The following is a 23,337-nucleotide window of genomic DNA, read 5'->3' as shown; positions in this document are numbered from 1 at the left end:
GTCCATAAAGCGAACAGTGAACAGCTCTGACGTGAACATGAACTGACTGCTCACGCAGGTGGGGTGTGTTGAGAACAAAAGTCTCAGGACTCAGAGATGTTATTAATTGTTCCGGATGAGATTTGCCTGCTTTGAATGCATAATTTGAGGGGTGAAGATGAGGTTGAGGACATTTTAAATCCTGAGCAGTGGTAGAGATCAGAGCTTGACAAATCCACAATTACATGCAGATCAATACAGACCTGCTGCCCTCGAGGGGAATTTTACAGCCAACTGTATTTTGACTGAAATGCCAGATAATCACAGAATGTACTCGTACATTGGCTCAGTCAAGTCTTCAAACCTTTCAATTTTAAACAGTTTTTTCTATGTAATTACTGTATTTTCAGAAAGAAAAATGAAGGAAAATCTGTCTGCAAAGCCTATAAATCTGTGACGAGAACAAGGAAGCAGACATTGCTTCGTTGTAAGAGGTCACAAGATAAGATAGATAAGATATGACTTTATTTATCCCTCACTGGGGAAATCCACCTGTTACAGCAGGAGTTGATTTATCGATTAAGAAATTAAAAACAGGACAAAAGCAAGACAGAGTAGAAAAATACACAATAAAATAATAGAAATACAGAATGCAAATACTACTGCTAATAAAGAAAACAAAATGAAGACTACACACACTCTATTAACTTTCTACATACAAGTCAAACTCGATAGTTTTAGGGTTTTTGAAAGTTGGTAACTTTTGGAAATTTCACGCTCATTTTTCACTGTTTATTGACATTTTACAAACCGAAACTAAATTACTTGATTAATCAATTTAAAAAAATGTCACCATATTAATCATTAGTTGGAGCCATGGCAGACAAAATTCTGGCCTTGGTAACATCATATCACCGACCCTGCCAAGAAACACAAACAGTATATTTAGTGAGCCGGTAACAAGAGCAGCCATGCCCGTAACATCGTCGTTGAGGCGTTCACTGACCTGAGAGACTTTGAGTGCCTGTAATAAATCTCTGATCCATTGTCAATAGTTCCGGCTTGCAGAAGTATCGATTATGAAATGAAATGGTATTCAAATTGATGACCATGAGAAGTTCAGCCATGAATAATTTTTCTCCTCTGAAAACATATCGACTGTCCACACGTTGAGGCTCGTTGATTACGGCGCTCAGAGTGTGAACACACAGTCACCTGCAACTAATGAGCATTTTCTTCTTTTAACATTTTAACATGATGTTTCTGAATAATTGATCGTTGATTGTTCATAAATCAAGACCAACTGTCTATCACAAGTCATCAGAGCTGAGAATGATGTCTTTGGTCACGTCATGCCGAGTGATCACATCGTCTTGATCTTTAAATTTCTAGCTTTCTACCTTTATTAAATTCATGACGGTGAGAAATCTGACTGACTGTTGTGAAGCATAGTTTGTTCTCAGGAGCAACTTTTTAAAGCTACACTAATCAATAGTTTCATAAACATTCAGACTGACTAAAGCTTTGACCTTTTAAAGCAAATGTCAATATTGCAATATTTCAACTATCTATAGAGTGCCAGAGGAACGAGTCCTTAAACTCGGAAATCAGTTCGCAGTGGAACATTTTTTTACTGAGTTTTTTGGTTAAATGCCTGAAATAAGGTCTGTGGTTAACACAGGCTTAAGAGATTTTCATGTTTTGTTCTACAACATAAAATACATAAAAAATATGTTTGAATTTTAAAACCTTTACGTGCCTTAAAAACAGTGGTTGCTAACAAGAGGCTAAATAGACAACAGAGGTTGTCATGGACATTAAACGTCATCACACCGAACATGGAGACTCATCTACTCACTAGTCCGTCTTTACAGGCCAACTTTAGTTACAAACTCTTCTAACTCTAACTTCACAACTTGTAGATTAATCAGTTTATAGTACAGTGAGTACAGTATAGTGTACTAGGCAGCTTTGTGGTGGTGACCCAACATGAGCTTTTTACTTCTGGCGATTTAATTTACGCTGGTGCCTACCTTACCCACGATGCAACTCAACCACCAGCTGTTCAGTGAGAGATTCAGGTGTAACAAGTACAACAATCTGGTAAACTCAGCGAGTTTAACATCACTTTACTGTAAAGCAGCCTAAATTATAAAATGTAATTTAGGTGAAAGGTGTAAAGGTTTGTGTTTATCTAATGCTTCTGTATCGATCATCTCTTCAATATCCCGGTCTCAGTTTGCCTCCACGCTGACTCACCAGTCCCCGCTGTATGCCCTGATCAATGTGTCCGTGGCTCCTTTAATGCAGAGCAGTGATAATTAGGCCCCGGAGGATATCAGTGAATTGACAGATTAATCATTTTGACCCAGTGAATCCAGGCTGTGCTCAAGGCAGCGGCGCACATCGACTTCCTGTTTCCACAGAGAGCTTTCACTGTTAAGGTATTAAAGTCTGCTGGATTCTGCTGTCAGTCAGCTGTGTGTGTGTGAGTGAGTAGAAGAACGAGGTGTCGGGGGGAAGACTGGATTCAGAAATGCCACGGGAAGTAACTTGTAGGAGGGAAACCAGTTTTTGTGATGAAATACAGTGTTGGTGATATGATGTGTATGTGTGTGTGGTATGTACTGAGCAGCTCCGGTCTCACTGGTGTCCCCCCTCCTGGTTGTGTCCTCCAGGGCTGCAGGATGTTCACTTCAGTGAAGGCCTTCGAGGGGCAGCAGTACTCCACCCTGAAGAGACAGTGCTTGCAGAGTGGTCTACTCTTTGAGGACCCCCGCTTCCCCGCCACCGATGACTCGCTCTTCTACCAGGGCAACAGGATCGGGCGTGTAGTCTGGAAGAGGCCTCGGGTAAGTCGCTGTGTGCAGTGGAAGACTTTCAGCTGATAAGAACTGATAGATATTGATGGTTTGAGGCTGCTGATGGCTGATAGAGCTTTGTGACGACTTTCAGGCCCTAAAGTTAGAAAATGAATACAGTAGTTTAGTCTGGAGGTTAGTTCATGACACAGTTATAATGCGGGAAACTGTAATGTTTGGGTTCTCAAGCAGCTGAGACAAAATGCTATGTTGTTGTTTTTCATTTAAAGGGACATTTCATCTCAAAATCAAAAATGTGTATTTATCCTCTTACCTGCAGTGTTATTTATCCATCTAGATTGTTCTGGTGTGTGATGCCGAGTCTTGGAGATGTTGACTATCAAGATGTCTGTCTTCTCTTGAATAAAATGGAACTAGACGGCACACTATTTAAGAAACTTAACAGAAATGATGACCCAGTTACTCAAGATAATCCACAGACCTTGTGGTGGGCAGTTTCATGTGGGAACTGTTTTCATTTCCACCGAAGGAATCTTGCATCTACTCATGAAAAATTGGCTCAGAGTGAGATGTAAACATTAATGGTGGCTGAGCTGTAACGTTATCTAGCTTTGTTAGCTTAGTTAGCTAGCCTCTCGTCCGAGCCTAAATGCATTCTGTAGAGTTTATATATATATATATATATGTATATATATATATATATATATATATATATATATATAAAACTGTGCAACTCACACCATAACAATCTATATGGATAAACAACACTGCAGAGAAAAAAAACATTTATTTATTTATTTAGTTCTTCTGGTTTAGCAGAATGGAATAGGACAACTTTGATTTTCATGGATTGTATATGTCAGATCTCCAACTAGCTTAGTGTTAAACATGTAAATGCTACTTGACATTCGGATGATGATTTAGCCTCTGGGGGCAACTGTCAATGTTTTGGGGCTTCCAGTGTAGCCAGCGATTATCCAGGTAATGGATGACGGAAATTCAGGTCAAGACTTCCTCTTCCGTGTGCCAGTCATTATTTACAGTCTAGCGACTTGAGACGTGAGAATGGAGTTAGAGTGCAGGGACGATAAATCAGATATCTTTGTGTAAATTCCATTAATTAAAGCAACAAAATGTAACTTCCTGGAGAAAGATAGTTGATTGTTGAGTCTCGTCCCCAGTTTGTCAAATACTGACTCTTTGGGGCTGCAGCCAGCGTCAGTAATTAAAGGCCTGGGGATTAGACTCAGCAATCAACTGTCTTTCTCCAGGATGTTACATTTTGTTGCTTTAAATAAAAGCCAACAAAAAGCAAAATCGTCATCAGATGACAGCCGATTGTTTCCAAGATTACATTTCGGCCATTGCTTTCAAACCTCTTTTGTTCTTAAAGGTTTACCTGCATGCAAACAAGGCCTAATCAAATGTGATCGGTCAGTACTACTCCGGACTACAAACGGAAAACAGAATGCTACTGATACCAAGATTTTGTCCCTTGCCTGCAGATTCAGCATTCATATCTAAAATATCTGTTTTTAGGGATACGATCTGGCTAACAGAGACGCCATGTTTACATGAAAGTTTACTGAATGTCATCTGGATTTTTATCTGAATATGAGACACTTAAAATGACAGGATTGGACCATTGACTGTATAAACTAAATCTCTGTTCCTGGTCAACCAGTGAGACACAGTTTACCAAACTCCGTGCTTCAATATGATGAGGTACTTTTAAAAAACTGGGTGTACAGTAAATTTGGAGCAGTTCCTGCACCTTAAAAACTCTCAGCTGTCAGTGCCGAAGGCCCCCGGAAAGAGAGTTTGATGGCTTCTGTTAACTAAATAATTTACCAAATAACAGTTTGTCAGTAGTCGTCAGTCGTCGCTCCACTCCACTCTTTAGTCTTCTTGTATAAGCCGGTGCTGTATGTATGTTTCAGTGGCAGATGATATCAGATGCAGAGCCTCAGGATTTAGTGAGCCGACTCCCCTGCCACTGTTATCCCCCTCACACAGCAGGCTGAGGCTCTGGATGGAGTAACCTCCTTCTGCCTGTGTGCCGCTGCAGCGACAGCCAGCGTGCATTGCCATGGAAACTGGGTCACACAGATTATATGTTTTGGTCTGTGCTGATGTCAGTCATGCAGACTGAAAACTGGAAGAAGTCAAGAGGAGAAAAAGCAGGAGGAGCGTCCTTTTCATTTTCGTCAGGACACAATTTGTGTCCTCGCTGACGGGAGGAGAGGAACGCTAAACAGGCCTCTTCTGACTCAGCAGTTTTAAAAGATTTTTATTCAATTACTGTACACAAAGGCTGCTGACTCGGACTTGAATTCTTCACATATTTATTTAACAACACAACTAAGTCATATTTGATTTGGTCATCTTGTAGAGGCCATTGTTAGAAGCACATACATGTACAGTGAGATGTGATGTGTGAGGAGATAAGGAGGTTTGTAACGACTTAAAATGGTTCTGTGAAGACGTCGGGATTCACTGCGTGTCACAGACGTCAGCGTCTACGTCTTTAGGTCATACATAGTATTAAGTCCTGGTCACAACAGCATTTGAAACAGCAACACTTTTTGTGAAATCAACAACAACTAAATTCAACTTTAACGAACTTTGACTTGCGACTTTGTGCCTTCGGCCATCTCGTCAGTGCTGACTGACCTTTGAGGCAAAGGACTCACATGGAGAATCCAAAATGCAGGAAGCTAATGTAGCTTATAAGGGGAATTCCAGTATTTTTAAACCTGCGCCCTGTATTTACATGTTTTGAAGTGTAGCTTACCAAATGCTTTGCTCAGTACATCGCCTCAGCTTTCCTTGGGGCAACTCCTACTGTCTCCTACATCCACTACAAGCAGGGTTTGAGTTACGTGGGAAATGTTAGCTGAGCTCCCATGAAAGCAGTAAAATCACATATCTGTGGGGGTCGCTAAAACATCACCAACAAGCATTTTATAATGTAATCAGTATTATTCACAATAATGATATAAACAGGCTAAAAAAAACAAGTTTCCCAAAAGAAGCATTCACCATATTCTCTTCACTGCATGTATCACCAGCCAGTTTTGTCTCAATAAAATATATTGAACAGAAAGTAGTAGTATGGAGTAGCTACAAAATGGCCGATGCTGGGGACAACCCAGAACATAAGTTATTCTATAGACACATAAAACTCGGATCATAACTCGAAGCCTGACTTAAAGTGCTTGTTTTTGCCACTGACAGACTGAGGTTGTTATTCTGTAGAAATGATTCCTACAAACAAACCTTTGTGTTAAAGAGTAAGATCCGTTTTGTAACCAGAAACACAAGCCTCCTTCAAGGAGAAGTCTTGCTCTGAAATCTCGCCTCCTGAACAGAGGAACTGCCAGCAAGAATTTATTTCCAAAGTCATGGCGGAATATTTAACTGATTTTGACAATCTAGATCAGGCAACAACTGTCACAACTCACCTCGCATGATTTAAGAGCAAGACTCGTGTTTCTGGTTACAAAAGGGATCTTATTATAAGTCAAAACATTTCTGTAATGTTGTGAGAGACTTATAATAACAACCTCAGCCTGTCAGTGGCACAAACAAGCACTTTCAGTAGACGTAAGTTTGACGGTCGGAGTTTCCCCAAAGGATTATGCTGCAGCCTTGTCACGGCTGCCAGCTGAGGCGATCTACTGGACCTGTTCCAAAACTTTTGCTAAAAATGAATCATAAACAAACAAAAACTGTAAATATAGGGCAGGTTTAAAAATACTGGATTCGATTTTTAGTCTTTTTAATGAATTGTCCGTTACCTTGGAAGCTAATGACCTTTCCAGCTGACAGCTAGTGAGTAGTAGCAAGCTGGTTAGCTTGGAGAGCTTATTTCCTGCTAAATAGATATTTTCATCGACTGAAGCGATGTACAATCCAGAGAACAAAATGCCAACAAGCTTGTGATCGACCACTGCTGACATGTCCTGGCTTGCAAGTTGGTGTTAAGCTCGCTAGCTGCAGGTCAGTAGTAACTACCTCACCAAGGATCGAGGAACAAGTATTTTGAAAAGACACATGGATGAATTTAGCTGCAGCACTTTTGGTTCTGACTAGGCCTTTAATAACAAAAGCTGAATGGAACTAACCAAACAGCTCCAACAACGGAGAAAAGACTAATTACGTTTCACCAACACTCTGCCGTCATTCCACTAATACAAATTCACTAAAAACCTCAGACACATACTGAATTTCTTCCTCCTGATGGTAACTGAAAGCTCATTGTCAATGCAGCTTCATTCAGGGGAGAGTGCATGATAATGAAGTTAAACATAAAACTACTTAGGGACTGAGTGGGTTTGAGAGAATGAAATGTTCAGAACAATCAAAATTTAATGAAGTTCTTGACAAAAGCTCAATTAATATATCACAATCACATACACACTCAGTGTACGGTGCGTTTCTGCACAGTCAAGGTTAAACATTTGAGACCCTCAAACTCCACACACAGTTCAGTACATCACAAAACTTGGATAAGAACACATCTGATACTGATTTTTTCAGTATTATTGAACACAGTTTTCTTAATTTGCTGTTGAAACAATATATAATCCCATATATAGGGCAACATTTCAGTTAACCTAGATACTCTTTTTTCCATAAATCAAGTATTCTTTGTTTGAACCTGTTGGGTTTCTTCAAAAAAAGGACCCAAACACAAAACACAGAGACAGGCAGGTTAGAGGCAAAGGAGAATCCAAGAAAAACTTGAGTAATACAAAAACACAGTACACACAAGGAACAAAATAGGAGTACGAACCAACAAAGAGTGAAGGAAAAACACTGACATACAGACATACAATTAACAAATGAAACACAGGGGTACATAGAAACAGAGCGGGGAAAGAGACAAAGACAGGAAGTCGAAAGGAAACGTGACACCGAAGGAGAGGCTTTCAACATAAAACAGGAAATCACAAAACAAACGCTGTAATAAGAATTTGGAATAAATGCAGAACCCGATTTATATTACAGACGGACCTTCAGTTCTAACTTTCCAAGTTATAAAAGTACATTGTATCATTATTTAGTGCAAAACTTCCATTTTAATTTGTTGTTGTTGCTGTTTTCTTTTACAGATAACATCAGGCAACAACAGGGTCAGGTCGTTCTTATCAATCTGTTGTTTTGAGCTTTTCTTCTGTCGCCGGATTGCTGATTTATTCCAATTCATTCCACTTGGCAGGTTTTTTTCAATCAGTCTCGTCTCTTATTCGAATGTCAGACACACTCCACCGTTGACCTCCACACCCTTACTTTCTGCTTCACTACATAAAGCCTCTACAACCTCCTAAATTGGGAATGAATGTTAATTTAAATTCTGCAGAATTGTCCAATATTTTGGCGATTCCTAGAGATACTGGGGCCCGTTTCACACAAGCGATTGTCAGATTCTAAATGGCGACAGCAACATGTTCACAAATTATTGTACCACACAAATTACAGATAAATTAGGAAGTCCTCCGGGGCACTCACATGCAAGAAGGTGTTTGTTTTGATGTGAAGGTGAGCGAAAATATGTCAAATAACAAATTGTAGCTTGCATGTTGTAAACTTGTTGGAATGTTTCCCAGGGCTGCAATTGAGCATGTGATCCTTCAGGTCGTACTTGTCAAAACTGTCCACCCTAGTAAATGATGGATGCCGCCGTTGCCCTGGTGGCTGTTGATGGTCCTGAAGGACTTACGTGATGTAGTCATTAATGGGATTCTGGGAGCGACCCATATAGCGGTATTTCAGCTGTACATAAGCGTCAGAAAGTTGTAGTGCAGTGGTGTAAGATTTCTATAAATATCCAAATGTAGACATAAATTTCAGGGTTTTTTGCAGCTTCAAAAGAAAATGTTCTCCGTTTTAAAAGCCTGTCAGCAGCAGTGTGATATGTAGCTGCGACTGGACGCTTTAAAAAACAGCATCATCCAAACTGGTAAATCATCTCAGTGGATCCCTAAAAGACGTCTGCAGCTTCTGAAACATGGCAGTTTTCCGAAGTCTGGACCTGCACGATTATTTTCTTCATCAATCAAATACGTTTTTAATTCTATAAAATGGTGCAGAGATTTAAAGTTGAGTCTCCAGGCATTCTGAAACCTATAGTCCATTTGTTTTTGTGTGAATTCAGGCAGCCTTTAGTCTCCTTGTTGAATTTGTGCGATATTTTAAATACACTAATTCATGTGAAACTGGGTCACTTGATAATATATTAATGGAGAACAGTAGCCACTGGACTATATCAATTTATTAAACAGCTGCTGAATGATTTAAAGCCGGCTCACTGCTTTGACTTGATGTGAGAGGAAAAGATGACAAAATGTTCACAAAAACTTTCCCAAACTCTCCAGCGGCTGAAGTAACACAACCTCCAAAACTGCACTTACAGAACAGGTCGGTTCGTTCTGTACCAGTCCAAAATTTTATATTGACGTGAGCAACAATGTTCCCAGTTTCCCGTCCTCCTGGGATTGATAGAAAATGTGTTTGGGACAAACAGAGATCTTCTCCTCCTGCCTCCAGAACAATAGAGATTTATGTACATGTAGTATGTACAACTATCACTCAAGCAGATGCTGACTACAATGGAGCGCGTGTTCTCATGCTTCTACCATAGTTATCTTTCTTTTCACAGTGCGGCAGTGTGTCAGCGCTACTTACTATCGCTGGCTGGCTACTCAGCGTAAGACCTACTAAGATTATGCCATGTTAAAGTCCGAATAGATGCAGTAAACTCACCTTCGACTGGGAACGTAACCTGTTTTTGTTTCCTGATAATGTTCCACTGTTGTAAGAGCCACGTTGTTTTTTTGGTCAGTGTGTTGTAATGACTGGATGGTCTGTTAGAACTGAAGTTAATACAATAGATGATGTATATTTTGGATATTGAACTATGCTTAGTTTTCTATTTCTATTTGTATGTTTTAGTGTTAGAATAAGGGTCTATTGTGGTTACAATAGATAATGCTGCCATGTTGCAGTTCAGTGCACATGAGCAAAAAAGTTCGGAAAACGTGGTAATAATCAGAAGTCAGCGGGATTTTGGATCGCTACAAGTTTTTGACCTGAACTGTGAACAACAAATCTGAGTTGAAATGGTCAGGAGGAAGGCTAGTTAGCTGTTAGCGCTGGTGGGCAGCAGAGTCCTGCAGTGTGTTCGGTTAAGGGAGCTAATAGCTTACAACAGAGCTCAACACACAGCAGGACTGAGAATTTCTGTTCAGAGGAACATAAAGCGTCAAACAGTGAACGGCAGTTTAATGTGACAACATTATAAGTTTACAGCAAATAAATGTACTGAAGCACAACAGCTGAGTATAGTGTGGAAGTGCTTTGAATCCTAATACATTTAACTAACAACAATTAAGGAAACAACATTTTGATTTTCGGATGGTTGGCAGCTCTCTACCTGTTTGAAATCATCACTACTATATTGGTAAAGAGGTGAAATGTGATTGGTTAGTTAATTTGTAGCAGCTGTATTATTAAGATACAAAACTACAAAATAAAGAGACAAAACCCTGACAGGTTTACTTTTCTGCTTTTCATGTTTCCAATAGAGACAAAGTGCAGTGATGTAGGAAGAGATTCATTTTGATTGAGAAACATTTTATGGTTGATCATTTGGAGAATATAAATGAATATAAAAAGAGGATGAATACTTTGTACAAGATTAGATTTTGATTTATCTAGAGGATCCTGACTGTTCCCTGCTGGTGTTTTATCAACAAGAAGCATGGAGAGGCAGCAATTCCCTCAGTTCTTTGATGCAGGAAGAGAGCTTTCTTCTTAACCACCACTCTCAGGGCTTCTGGTAATTATGTTTAGTGCCGGAAAATCTCCATTTTTGGTTTGAAGCAAGAAGCCTCCATCTTAACAAGACTTTGCTGCGCTCTCATGTCCCCAAATGAATGAAAATGAGGCGAAAAAGCTTCTGTAAAATACAAAAAAAAAAAGTTTTTTATTTGAAAGAACATGTGAAGACATGTCTCCAAAGCAGTGGTGATAGAACAAACATGTATCATTGGTGTTGATGATGATTATTTGTGGTTGATGAATCTAATCGTTACATTAAGGCCGAAATCGCAATATTGCCTAATGCAATTTTGAAATCACAAATACTACGCCGGACATGTCTAAAGCATAAATATTATGCTTTCGATGTGTCCTGGCCTGCAGATCACAGCCTACAGACTTAAAGGTGCAAGAATTTTAGTTGAAACATTCAAAATAGTCAAATGTTTACATTATATAGACATTATAACGTCTATGTATTGTGTTGCAGAGACAATTAATGAAGTTCGCATGCTAACCAGCTAGCCCCAGCCCATCCTGCTCCAAAGCTCCTGAGTCCTCTGAGTCCAGACTTGTAGCTACAGTCGAAGCAGTTAGCAGCAGTTAGCGGTCACTCTGGTGATACGCTACACCTGTTTGTTTAGAGTACGAATTCCACAGCAATTCTTATTTATTGCACCTCTTAGAAAACATCTTTAATTCCTACAGATTCTTGCCAAAATCACATAATAATTATGATTTTAACCTGACCACTCAAAGCACTTTCCAACACTTGTCATATTCAACCATTCACACACACACACATTCATACACTGATGGCAGAGGCTGCCATGCAAGGTGCCGACTTGCGCATCTTGCTCAAGGATACTTTGACATGCAGCCAGGGGAGCCTTCTGATGATTGGACGACCAGCTCTGCCTCCCGAGCCACCGCCGCCCAAACAGAGAATAAAGGAACAATAATATTGCAGTCGAAATAATCGCAATTAGATACTTTCCACAATCAATTAGCCCTTTTTGACCCAACAATCAGTCAGTTTCCTCACAGTGTGAATGTAAATGTTGAAGAGGTCGTGTCATCAGAGGCAGTGTGAAGGTTCACAGGCTTAAAATCCCCCCCAGAGGTTGTTTTGCTCGGTGTTATCCTTGCTCAGATGCATCTAGGCGATATTTATGGCTGCAATGAAGTCCCAGTGGCAGAGCGTGCGAGCTTAAAGAGCAAGCTCTAATAAAATGCTCCCCCTCTCTGTCTGTCTCACATTGTCTCGCAGCCTGTCTGTCTTCCTCCTGCTGCCCTTCTCCTCTCCCTCTCCCCACATCTCCTCCACTGATCTGTGTTTATTTATGTCCTGACTGGGCGAGGGTGGGGCAATATGACGGTACATGCTGTGAGACAATGGAAATTTTTCAACTGGCAAAGAGTTTCTTAAAGCATCATGGCCGTTCTCCGTTCTATATATCATTACTATAAACGTCAGGGTTTTGACTATCAGGTAAATTCAGTCAGTCACAGCGGGCTGTCAACTCTGTTTTTAATGCCACAGCAGTCCCTGGCCCCAGGCTACCTTATGTATAAAAATTAGCCCTGAAGATCCAATCATTTGGGTGTACAGATTTTAAATTTTAAAGCACCTGTATGAGAATGTCGGTATTGGTAAACACACTGTTTTTAGGTTTTGGAATTGGAGGCAGGAAAATGTTGGATCAACACATCCCTAAAACTCAAAATCAGCGATCAGGTGCTGTGGTATCATCGCTACAACGTCATCTTAACCAATTAACGTGCTTTAAAAATCTTTTGTTTCACTGGATTCTTTATCCTGAAAATGTGCTACATCACAATATCGCAATATGTAAAATTACCATATTGTGATAAAAGGTTAGTCCATTCCAAGTCTTAACCGATCAGAAATATAGTGTAAGCTCCATTTATCTGCTGAATTAGCATGCCGTCATTGTCCTTAAGGGTAGCCTGTGGAGGTTTTGATACACATTTCTGCTGACAGTATCTTGCCAGTCAACTGATTGACACTTTATGGCGGCAAGAAATGTAGGCAGAGAAGAAGAAGACTGCTAGTTAGCAAAACAATGCAAACTTTAAAATGTTCAATCTTTGGAAATACTATATGCTTTATTTGTTGGGCCTCAAAGACACAAACAAAGCGTTACTCTGTCTTTCTGCACACTTGTGTGTTTGGTTGTGTGTTTGCCTGTGTAGCTGATGGTTCCTCTCACAGGCTGATGGATGATGCTGAGGAGGGCTATGAAGCTGGTTGAAAGGTTCTCAGTAGCAGGGTAAATGATTAGGCTGTGCTCAGCCACAATATTCACATTACTTCAGTGTCTGCAGGGCCGGGTGGGGATCGATACTCTATTACTCCTCCACCTGAGCCAATCCCTGGATGGCAGGCCACCACAGGGAGCCCTCGCCGCTGCTCAGACTCCACCAATCAATGCTGTTGCGGACAGAGGAAAAAAAACGTGATTAGAGATCTTAACTGAGGCACCCGTCAGACAACGGTCCACGGAGCAACATCCAAACATCGCTTCACGTAGTTGTGCCGACTCGCACTTACCAACACACATTTGAGACAGGAAGTGCTTCAGTGCTGGTCTGTGTAAGGTGAGAGGGGCTGCTGGTGGAGAGCAGAGGTCTCCAGGGAGCACTGCAGTGGCCTCTGCTTCTGATTAAAAGTTTGCTTTTGCAGCAATCAGCTTTGCAGAGTCAGCAAATTACTGACCTTGGTTGTGTCCTGTGTGTGTAAGTGTATGTGTGTGCGTTTGTTTCCCACCTTTGAACATACACCATAGTGTGTATATGCAGTGGTCTGCATTAATTATACACACACATGACTTTTGAAGGTTGGTTCTGTTGCCGATGTTTGTTTAAACCAGGATGAGGGACTGTAGTCCAGCTCATATTGGACGGGTTGCCGGGGTATCACAGGGCTAACACATACAGACGAACACATTCACACTCAATTTCACACCTGTGAGAAATATTTTGCATCTCCAGTTCTCTTCACCTGCTTGTGTTTGGACTGTGGGAGGAAACCAGAGCTCTCAGAGGACAAACAATATGCAGCAATATTGAGCTTTATTGGCTCTCTAACCATTGATCCACTGAGGCGCTCTGACGGTATTCAGTATCTTTTTAACACTTTCATGTGGTAAAGTCTGTTCGGATTTGTGAATATCTGTTTTTTTCGTTCTTGCCATTTATGTTTTTAGTTTGTGAAAAATGATTAACTGATTAGTTGTCAAGTATTTTAAAAAATCGATTAATTGATTTTAAGGTTTTTTTTTCTGATTCCACCTTCTTAAATGTGATTTTTTTTAAATTATATCTCTTTATATGTCTTTTCTCCTCAGTAACAGTAAACTGAATATCTTTGGGTTGTGGACAAAAGAAGACATTTGAAGGCTTTGACAAACACTGTTGGACATTTTTCACAATTTTCCGACATTTTATAGAACAAGCAACAAATGGATTGATCAAGAAAAGAAACATCAGATTAATGGAGAATAAAACTGATTGTTTGTTGAGGTATAGTCACAACTGGAAGTATACCCTGTTTTTTTGGTCTATTTTACTCTAATCAAGACCAAAACTTACAAAATTAACATCGTTCTGTATTGAAGAACACTTGGAAGTAGCGATTGAGACCATAAACTCATTAGGAAACTGTTTACTGAGGTAAGAAAATCAAGTGAGAAGTTTGGTCATTTTCTCATGAGCTTACATACAATTGGACAATTGTATTTTTTAAACCAGTGGAGTCACCCCCTGCTGGCCATATGAAACATTTCATACAGGTAGTAGACCTGGAAAACCAGAACCAATGTGCTGAGACAGATATATGTTGATAATTGCAAACAATTTATTTATTTATTTTTTCTCATATGGTGCATTGCTGCAGCATCCCTTTTTACACTGTGTCTTGAACACTCTGTTTTAGCTACCGAGTGAGACATCTTACCTCTGTTCAATCTTTGGTGAGAATTGCACATGTGCATTACTCAACAGGCAGGATGTAACCTATCAGAGGCAGAGTAGGGCGGTTCATTCTGAGCAAGGTAGTGTGATCAAAAATAACGCCATTACAGCAGTAGCAGCTGTATGTAATGCTGCTGACGTTGTCGCTTTGCAGATCTTTTACATGCACAAAAATGCGACATAACACAATAAAGGAAAGGCAAAAACCCAAAAAGCATAATATGACCTCTTTAAATCACATCCAGATGCTATAAACTTGACAAATGTAAAACATTCACCAGCTGAGGTGGTCAAACGGACCCTGACTGTCCAGTATTTAGCCGCTGTGTGTCTGTTACATGACGAGTAACATCTGTCTTTCTTCCCTCGTTCTCCCTCTTTTACTTTCCTAACCCCAGTTGAGTGTGTAAAGATAAAGAGCTGTTAAGTGGTGCTGTGCTTTCCGCTGCCTGTTGAGTAATGGCCGAGGTGCCCATCGACCCGCCGGTCCCATAAAGCAGGCAGCAGAAAACAGACAGACTGTTTACACCCCGGCCACTGCCAGCGGAGCTCTGCAGGCTGTAGTAAAAATTAAGTTGTTCTGTATTTTATATTGGGCTGGTGTTAACCTGTGTATTAAAAATCAGATACTGGCCAGTCACTGAAATTATGCTATTTATCGTAAAATGAAGAGGTAGTGATGTGACATTAACCTCAGATTGTATAGTATGTAGTTATGGATGAATGTGTTTTACTAGTGATGTTTTGAATAATATTTCCCGGCTGTTTCCTTTTGATTTTATACAGAAAGTTACTAAATTCGTATTTTTCTCACTCTTTTTTGGAGGACGTATAAACAAAAATGTTAGTTACGCATATTTTTCCATTTCTCAACAGAAGATACAGCAATTTTTTGACTTAATGTTCAAACAGTGTTTCAGCTTCAGGCCTCTGGGTGGGCGTTTTCCGTGGTTGACTGATGTTGCTAGGAGACAAGCTGTTAACTTCTGTGCTGCGATAATAATGGAAGCATGTTATAACTCTGTAAAGCCCTCGATGTTTGATACAGGACAGTATTTCCTCTTTTTTGAACAAAAACTGGCTATATACTGTTAGTTATTGAAGTCGTCTGTCCATTTAAAATATCAAACATTTGTCATCCCCACGAGACTTTGATTTTTATTCATGTGTTTTCAACACCTGCTGAGATATCGACAGCTCCTGTAGTTCAGTACTGTTTGTCCTGCTTTTTGGAAAATGAATGGTGGTAAATGACGTCAGCTGTCTCTATCTCATGGATCCAGGTGTGGTGATGGCTGGGGATGTGGCAGTTAACCAATTTCAGTATTAACTGGTTTAAAATGTCATGGCTTTTTAACCGTGAAGTCTCGGCTACACTGAGTGTTTCTGTTCTCACTCTCAAAAAAATGGTACATTATTTTCCTGCCTCCATGTCGGCGATAGCTGTGGCTGGAGGAATTATGTTTTTGGGTTGTCTGTCTGTCCGCTTGCTGTCCGTCCGTCCCATTCTTGTGAACACCTTGAGTGAATTTCCTCAAATTTGGCAAAAATATCCACTTAACTTCAAGGATGAACTGATTAAAATCTTTACTCGTTAGTCATCATTACGCAACAACTCTGACAACATTTTACACAAATGTCTGAAAGGATAAAATGATGAAGTGAAGACATTTTATACCCAGAAGGTCGAAGGTCAACTTCACTGTGACATCGTAATATTTTTGGAAAAAATGTGACTTTTTGTTTAGATGTATTCATTATTTTGTACTGTATTATTTGGTTGCATTGTGAGTTCTGTTTCGAAAGGCAGCAACTGTAAAAAATAAATAAAGCCAATATAAAAATTTGGTGGGAAAAAAAACAATACATGCGATTTGATTTCATACATCTGTAGTGTTTTCAAATAACTGAATGCATTATAATCGTAAAACTGTGAAACCCGGATTTTTCCTCATACAATAATCGTACCATCAAAATCTAAAATACTTGCATCCCTAATGCTGGCAAAAAGTGAGACTGTGAAAACTCATAGCACTAAGTTCTGTAACATCAGCGGCTTTTATATTACCCTGAGATTCAAACACAGAATAGAGCTGCTTAACTGCCTGTGCCTATTGTGATTTATGAAGTAATGTAATCAATTACTTTTAGTGCTCGCCCACACAGATGTGGCACCAATTAAACTTCAGTTGGAATAAAACATTTACACCCCCTGAAGAACGAATGTTGTAATTTTTTGCGCTATTACTGCAGAAAACTCAACAAAACTTCGATTTCTCCTTTATGACAGTTACAATTTTGACCAAATTAATAAAAAACAGAACAAACACCATGGAGATACTGTATTTAAACTGATTTCACATAATTTCAGTGCAACTTTAATATGTGCTATTGTTTTATACCGTATATTTGAGATATTTTGTTCTTTTTCAGCAATGTTAATAATTCTCAGTTTTTGGCATCCCTCCTTTTGTTTATAACACGTTAGCGCTGAAGCGTGGCCATTGTGTGCAGACAAAAGAGTGGAGGACAGCGTCTCTCTCTGTAAATGTCGAGTGTCGACTCGCAGCACGTAGTATTCATCCCACACTTTATCACAGGAACCACAGGAAGCCTGATGCTGTGTGTGTACAGTGTGTGTGGATGTGGATAGATGTGCGAGTCCAGTACACATGCGAGAGAGAAGAATCGCGAGCAGCTCATTTCGCACCGTGTTGTTAGCGGTAATAGAGGACCGTCTGTACACATTGTGGCAGAAAATGGACCTCAGCGCAGCAGCCACGGGAAATGTGATTTCATAGAAGCACGCAGCCCTCCCACACTCGAGTAGAAGATCATGAATATGATACGTGGGTGCATAAGGACAGATGGTCTCTTTCTGATTCATGAATTTGCCTCGATAACCCATTTACGCTCCTCTGTGTCTTGTCCCGCCGACCGTACACACTGTTTATCAACCATAAACCGACTTTCAGAGGCTTTTTTACACTGCGGAGAATACATTCACAGAAAGATTGAAAGCATAGAATCTCAAAATATTAGTATGAGCACCTACAGTCCTACTCTTGGGTTCAACTGAGAGCTTCATCTTCACTTTAAAGGACCTGTTTGTAAGAAAAGTAGATTTTTTAACTCATTCCCAACTCGTCAAACAAAGGGACGGTGGCCGACCCGTCCTATAATCCCAAAGCGTCAGTATCTGACGGGTTGGGAATGAGACTCAAAACTTCTCTCCACAAGTAGGACCTTTAACTGTCATGCAACTGTATAAAATAATGAAATGATAACTCAGACCACATGTAGTACAAAAAAAAATGTTCCGTGTCAAAAATTGCCTTAAAAATACTATATATTAATATTATTTTTAACTTACCATCTTTTCAAGCATCAGTCCTGATAATAGCTACCTAATATGATTTTTTTTCTTTAAATGCCAGTTTGTTTACAAAAACACTGTTACTGTCAGGGGTTGAAGGTTAAGTTTTGTTATGAGGCAAAGCCCTCTATAGGACACAAGGGAAGTGGCATGCATTTGCATATGGGCCAAAATACGGCTAAATTGTCTTATCTAGTGAGAAATAGTAAAAATGACAAAAACTCATCCAGCACCTCAGAATGAAAGTCTGATAAAATGGGATGCAGGATTAATTTTAACTGGTTTTAATGGTTCATAATATGCACAACAGTTTTAGCTGTCTGTTTGTAATATGCACATACAGCCAAAATGATATGATAAAAAAACATTAAATGTATAAACAGCTGCAGGAGGGTCAACACTAAACTCTTCTCTGTGTGTGTTTGGTTGTGTAGGAGCTGTGTGAAGACCCTCACCTGTTTGTTGATGGCATCAGCGCACACGATTTACATCAGGGACAGCTGGGTAACTGCTGGTTCGTAGCTGCCTGCTCCAGCTTGGCCTCCAGAGAGTCTCTATGGCAAAAGGTAAGCGTGTGTATATAATGTGTGAGTTTGTGTCTGTTGTTGATTTCTTCTTCTTTTCTTTGTCTCGGTCTATGTGCAGACAAACACCCGCTAATCAAACTGTTTTTGGTCACCTATCGTCATCTACGTCATGAGTAGAATGATACCAAGCTCACGTCTGTGTGTTCGGTTCTTAGCTTGAGTCAGGATGTGGTTAGCCTAGCTTAGCATTAAGACTGGTGATGTGGTAACATTGTAAAATCACAATTTGTCTGTCTCTTAAATTATTTATTAAATCAACTAGATACGACTAACTAATCTCTGAGCTTGAGTGTTGGTGGACACATTTTTAAACTTTGGACAGAGCCAGGCTAGCTGTTTCCACCTGCTTTCAGTCATTATGCTAAGCTAGGCTAAACACACCTGACCGCAGCTTCGTATCTAGGACACAGACATGAACACGGTATCAATTTTCACATATAACACAAAATGCATGGCTCTGATGCTTACAATACAAAAATATTCAGTTTATTGTCATTGAGGAGGAAAGAAACCAGGAATATTCACATTTAGGAAGCTGGAATCAGAGAATTTTGACTTTTTTCCCCCTTAAAACAAAACTCAAACTGAAGAATCAATTATGAAAATAGTTGCTGATTGCTTTAATAGTTGAGTATAAATGGGTGAAATCCCTGATTCTTGCATTCGGTTACACAGCTTTCTCTCACTGAACGCCTCTGCTGCTGATTCACCACGTCAACCAGACAACCAGCCGTTGATGAAGCAAATTTTTGAGCAAGTTTTAAAAAAGAGGAAACACTTTAACAAACAGGACCACTTCTAATTGGAAGATAATTGGAAAAGACATTGTTTCCCTCCCAAAATGCTTTTTCAATGTACTCAATTGTAATTATTCCACATTTAGTGTTTAGTGTCCATTAGGAACCATTACGATAAGAAGTAAACACCAGAGGACTCATTATGGCAACACACCGCCTCCCCGGTCTCAGCAGACTCCATCAGTCAGTCGAAGCCTGATTGGTGGAGGCTAAAGGAGAGTCTCCCAGGACCGGCTGGAAGCACTAAGGCGAAATGGATGTCCTGGCTTCTGTGGGTAGTGAATGTGTTTTTATTAGCAGCTTTTTTCATTTCACATTGCTAACCAGCAGAGGAAGCTTTCAATGCTAGCAAGGGCTCAGAGGAGAGAGGCCAACTATGGATGAATGAATGCAGAGAGAGTGAATGGACAGACGCACAAATGGACAGAGAGATTAAAACCATTTCAAGCAGGCACTTCATTAAATACATGCTGGAATATTTATATGTTGGTTTTATTTTTACATAAGTTAACTGGTCTCGATTCAACACTGATGCCTCTTCATGACTTACGTTAGCAACTAAGATCAACAGCAGGAAAATTGTTTTTTAGCTTTGTATTTTGTAGTTAAATTAGAGAGAACGTCGACCGTTAATTATGATAATAATAATTTCAGTACTTTTATTATTTATTATTGTTTATTGACTTATATAACCTTTGAATTTAGGTAAGACACTCTCATTTGGATTAATCTTGTTTTAACCTGGAACTCCCGACTGCCTTTAGTTACTTTATGTTGCCCTGCCTGCCTCCGTTACCACCATCAGTAAGTTTATTAAAGTTTACTTTTGTCCTCCGTTCTGTGTCTGCATTTGAACATAACCTTGACAGTGCAAACTGACAACAAGTGAGAGAACACACAAGGACTCATTAACAAATGAAACCCAGGCAGGAAAAGTCACTGTAAAGACACATGACAGAGAAACCTTCAAAATAAACAGGAAACAACAAAACTGAAACTCCACACCATTACAATCTGGCCTGATTTTTTCATGTCTTGCGGGCTCTTTACACGCTGATCAGAGTAAATATTTAAACTCCTGCATGGACATTGGCACCACAAATCGCTAACTTCAGTGCAAAACTTGTGGTGTTGTGTTAACAGAAGATTAGACAATAATATTAAACTGTACTGCGCTCTGGAGTTTCGGGTGTCAGGTTTATTCTGAAATGTTTTTTGGCATCCATCTTGACAGAGGAAACAAAGTGATTACTGAGGTTTAATGGGATTTGAAACAAGATGCCGTGGCCTGTCGTAGCGAGACGCTGGATTGTGACAGTCTGCTCACACAGGGTGTGTACATACAGGCCTGCTAACACGCTATCCTCCCTCTGTTTGCTCTCTGCTCCTCGAGCTCTGTTTAAACACTCAATCACACTCGTGGTGTCTGTTCTGCACATCCTAAAAGTCATTTAATAGTCTTAAATTTGCATTCGTGAATATTTATTAACCACAAACTCTTTATCTAAACTTACTTGATTGATTGTTTATTCTTTTGTACTGCCAGTGGATTTAACGTCAATATATTGAGAAATAAAAAATAAATTTAAAAAACTTAAAAACGAAATGTAAGCGTCTGATACCTGCAGACACTCTGGTCTCACACAATATCAAATAACTCCATATCGAATGAGCTGCATGTTTACAAGTTATTTTACTTTATTTTTGTTTTATTTTATTTCCTCGACAGTTTGTGGTTGATTATTTAATTCTTCTTCTCTGAAGCAGGAAGCACTCTTTGTTGATGAAAGTTACCATCACTCATAGTTTGTCCATGTGACCTGAGGTGTGGGTGATGGACATCCGGCTCAGGTTACAGAAATATTAAACATTTTGGGAAATGGCTTCATGCCCCTTGAGACTGTAGACGAGACCAGACAGGAAGCTGTTGCATTTAACTCGGCGAACTGTCTGTCCTCCGGGTCAATTCCTCTTTTGGGTTTGGAATGAGACATTTTGATATCAAATGTCAGGTGCACTCCGGTGAATCAGAGTGCTGTTGGCTCGGCCTTCTGTAAAGTGGAGTAGTTTGACATTTTGGGAATTACACTCATTCGCTTTCTAGTGGAGTGTTAGATGAGAAGATCAATACCCATTTTCATATCCGCTGTTAAATTTCAGGTTACAGACAGCAGTAGAGCCACTGAATCCCCAAATCGATCTGATTCTGATTCACAAGGTCCTGATCTGATTGGATTTCTGGTTAGATTCAGTATCGATTCAGTCAGAGATGTTTCACTCACAATCATTTTAATGTTTACATCAAGGATTGAGGATTTGTGGTGAAAATCTGCCCATGGAGAAATCAATGGATGTTGTTGTTGTGTCTCATTCTCAAATACTGACACTTGAATGACAGCACTGATGGAATGTAACTAAGTGCATTTACTCAAGTACTGTACTGAAGTACAATTTTGAGGTACTTGGACTTGAGCATTTACATTTTCTGTGACTTTATACTTCCACTCCACAGACAAATATTGTACTTATTACCTCACTACATTAATTTGATGTTTTAATAGTAACTAATGTATTAGTTACTAGTTACTTTCCTGTTTTTATAACGCGTCAAAGCCAAAGTAGCACATTTTTAGGTTAATTTATTTATTTTATTAGCAATCGATTAAAAAAAACAGAAAAACAAACTAGATTATTGGAAAAATGCTGAATATCTATGTAAACTTTAGAGCCTGACCAATACTCTCTTTTTTGTGTGGATGATACCTGAGAAGTAAAACAATTCTGATGTTCAATATTTTGGCTGATACAGACACATTTTTAATGCAATGATCTCTCAAATTTGGTTATTAAACACTTGTGATGAAGATGTATCACTGAGCCAGGATATTAGACAGTTTAACATAAAAATAGATTTTTCCTAAATTACATTAGTGCACTGCAAAAAATAAACTTCACTGCAAATTAGATAATTATAAATTACCCAAGCATCTTTTTCTGCATCATATTCTCTTTAAAAGTTTTAACATTGTTCATCCTCCAAAATACATACACATACATACAAGTATAATTTTTTATAAAAAAAAATCTGTGAATAGATTTAATATCAGATACTTTAAAAATTATACAAAAGAACTAATCATATGGGTGAGTTTCAGTTTACCAGAGTAATATTTAAACAGTTTCTATACTTTTACTTTTACTTAGTATGACTTTTGAGTATTTTTTTTTATTACACTACAGGAGAGTATTGATCTTCTTTCTCACTCTCCACCAGAAAGCAAATAAGCTTATTCTCCAAAATGTCAAACTTTTACTTAAGATGTGAAATAAAGAATGAAATGGTTAATCTTTGAGAGGATGTGATATTGTGGTGCTAAACCAAAGTCATATGTTGCAGCTGCTGAATATCTAAAGGGATGGAGGTAGCACACGCACACTTCTTCAGGTTCAGGACAGAGTTGACTAATCTCAATTTCACCAATTTATTCTGGCCGTGTCCAACAACATGCTAATGTTTCGGCCTGGTGGTCTTCTTTAGAGCGTGGAGGCAAATGTCATTTATATACCGGGGTTAGCAGGTGATTCGCTTAAAACACCAGATGGTAATTAACTTCCTCTGGTCGTATATACATCTTCTCCTCATATGACAATGACTGAAAATAGGTGAAATGGCAAATTTCATACAATTAGCAGTTAAAATCTTTGGATATTCAGCGGTTGCAAAGAACCAAACACTTTTCTCTGATTTTGCAGCCTTGATTAAAATAATTATAATTCTGAATCCAAAGCGAGGGAGAATTCCTGACGGGGCCTGCAGCCTGGAACTGAACCTCGGTGCCTGTAGTTTGATTTGCTGCATGTTGTTGGTTTGTAGTTTGAAATTGGACCACAGTTTGTGATTAGAGAGTCGGGAGCCGGTCAAGTTCGACCGCTATCTGAAGTCTGTTCGTTAGATC

The 23,337-nt window shown here is 39.3% G+C and overlaps 1 protein-coding gene across 2 annotated transcripts in view; it reads left to right on the top strand.

Moving 5' to 3' along the window:
* The first annotated feature begins 2,666 nt into the window (after nt 1-2,666).
* The window catches only part of capn5b (calpain 5b), a 41,462-nt gene continuing 20,791 nt past the window's right edge, over nt 2,667-23,337 (top strand). Inside the window, exons 1-2 of one of the 2 annotated variants that reach the window (XM_073479857.1) lie at nt 2,667-2,831; nt 18,432-18,563. In XM_073479857.1, the coding sequence (XP_073335958.1) occupies nt 2,667-2,831; nt 18,432-18,563 (297 nt within the window). The remainder of the gene's footprint in view (nt 2,832-18,431; nt 18,564-23,337) is intronic. The other variant, XM_073479858.1, reaches the window with a different exon arrangement.

Source organism: Pagrus major, chromosome 13 (assembly GCF_040436345.1).
Source record: "Pagrus major chromosome 13, Pma_NU_1.0".
In the NCBI taxonomy this organism is placed as follows: domain Eukaryota; kingdom Metazoa; phylum Chordata; class Actinopteri; order Spariformes; family Sparidae; genus Pagrus; species Pagrus major.
This window is presented reverse-complemented; position numbering and strand designations above follow the sequence as displayed.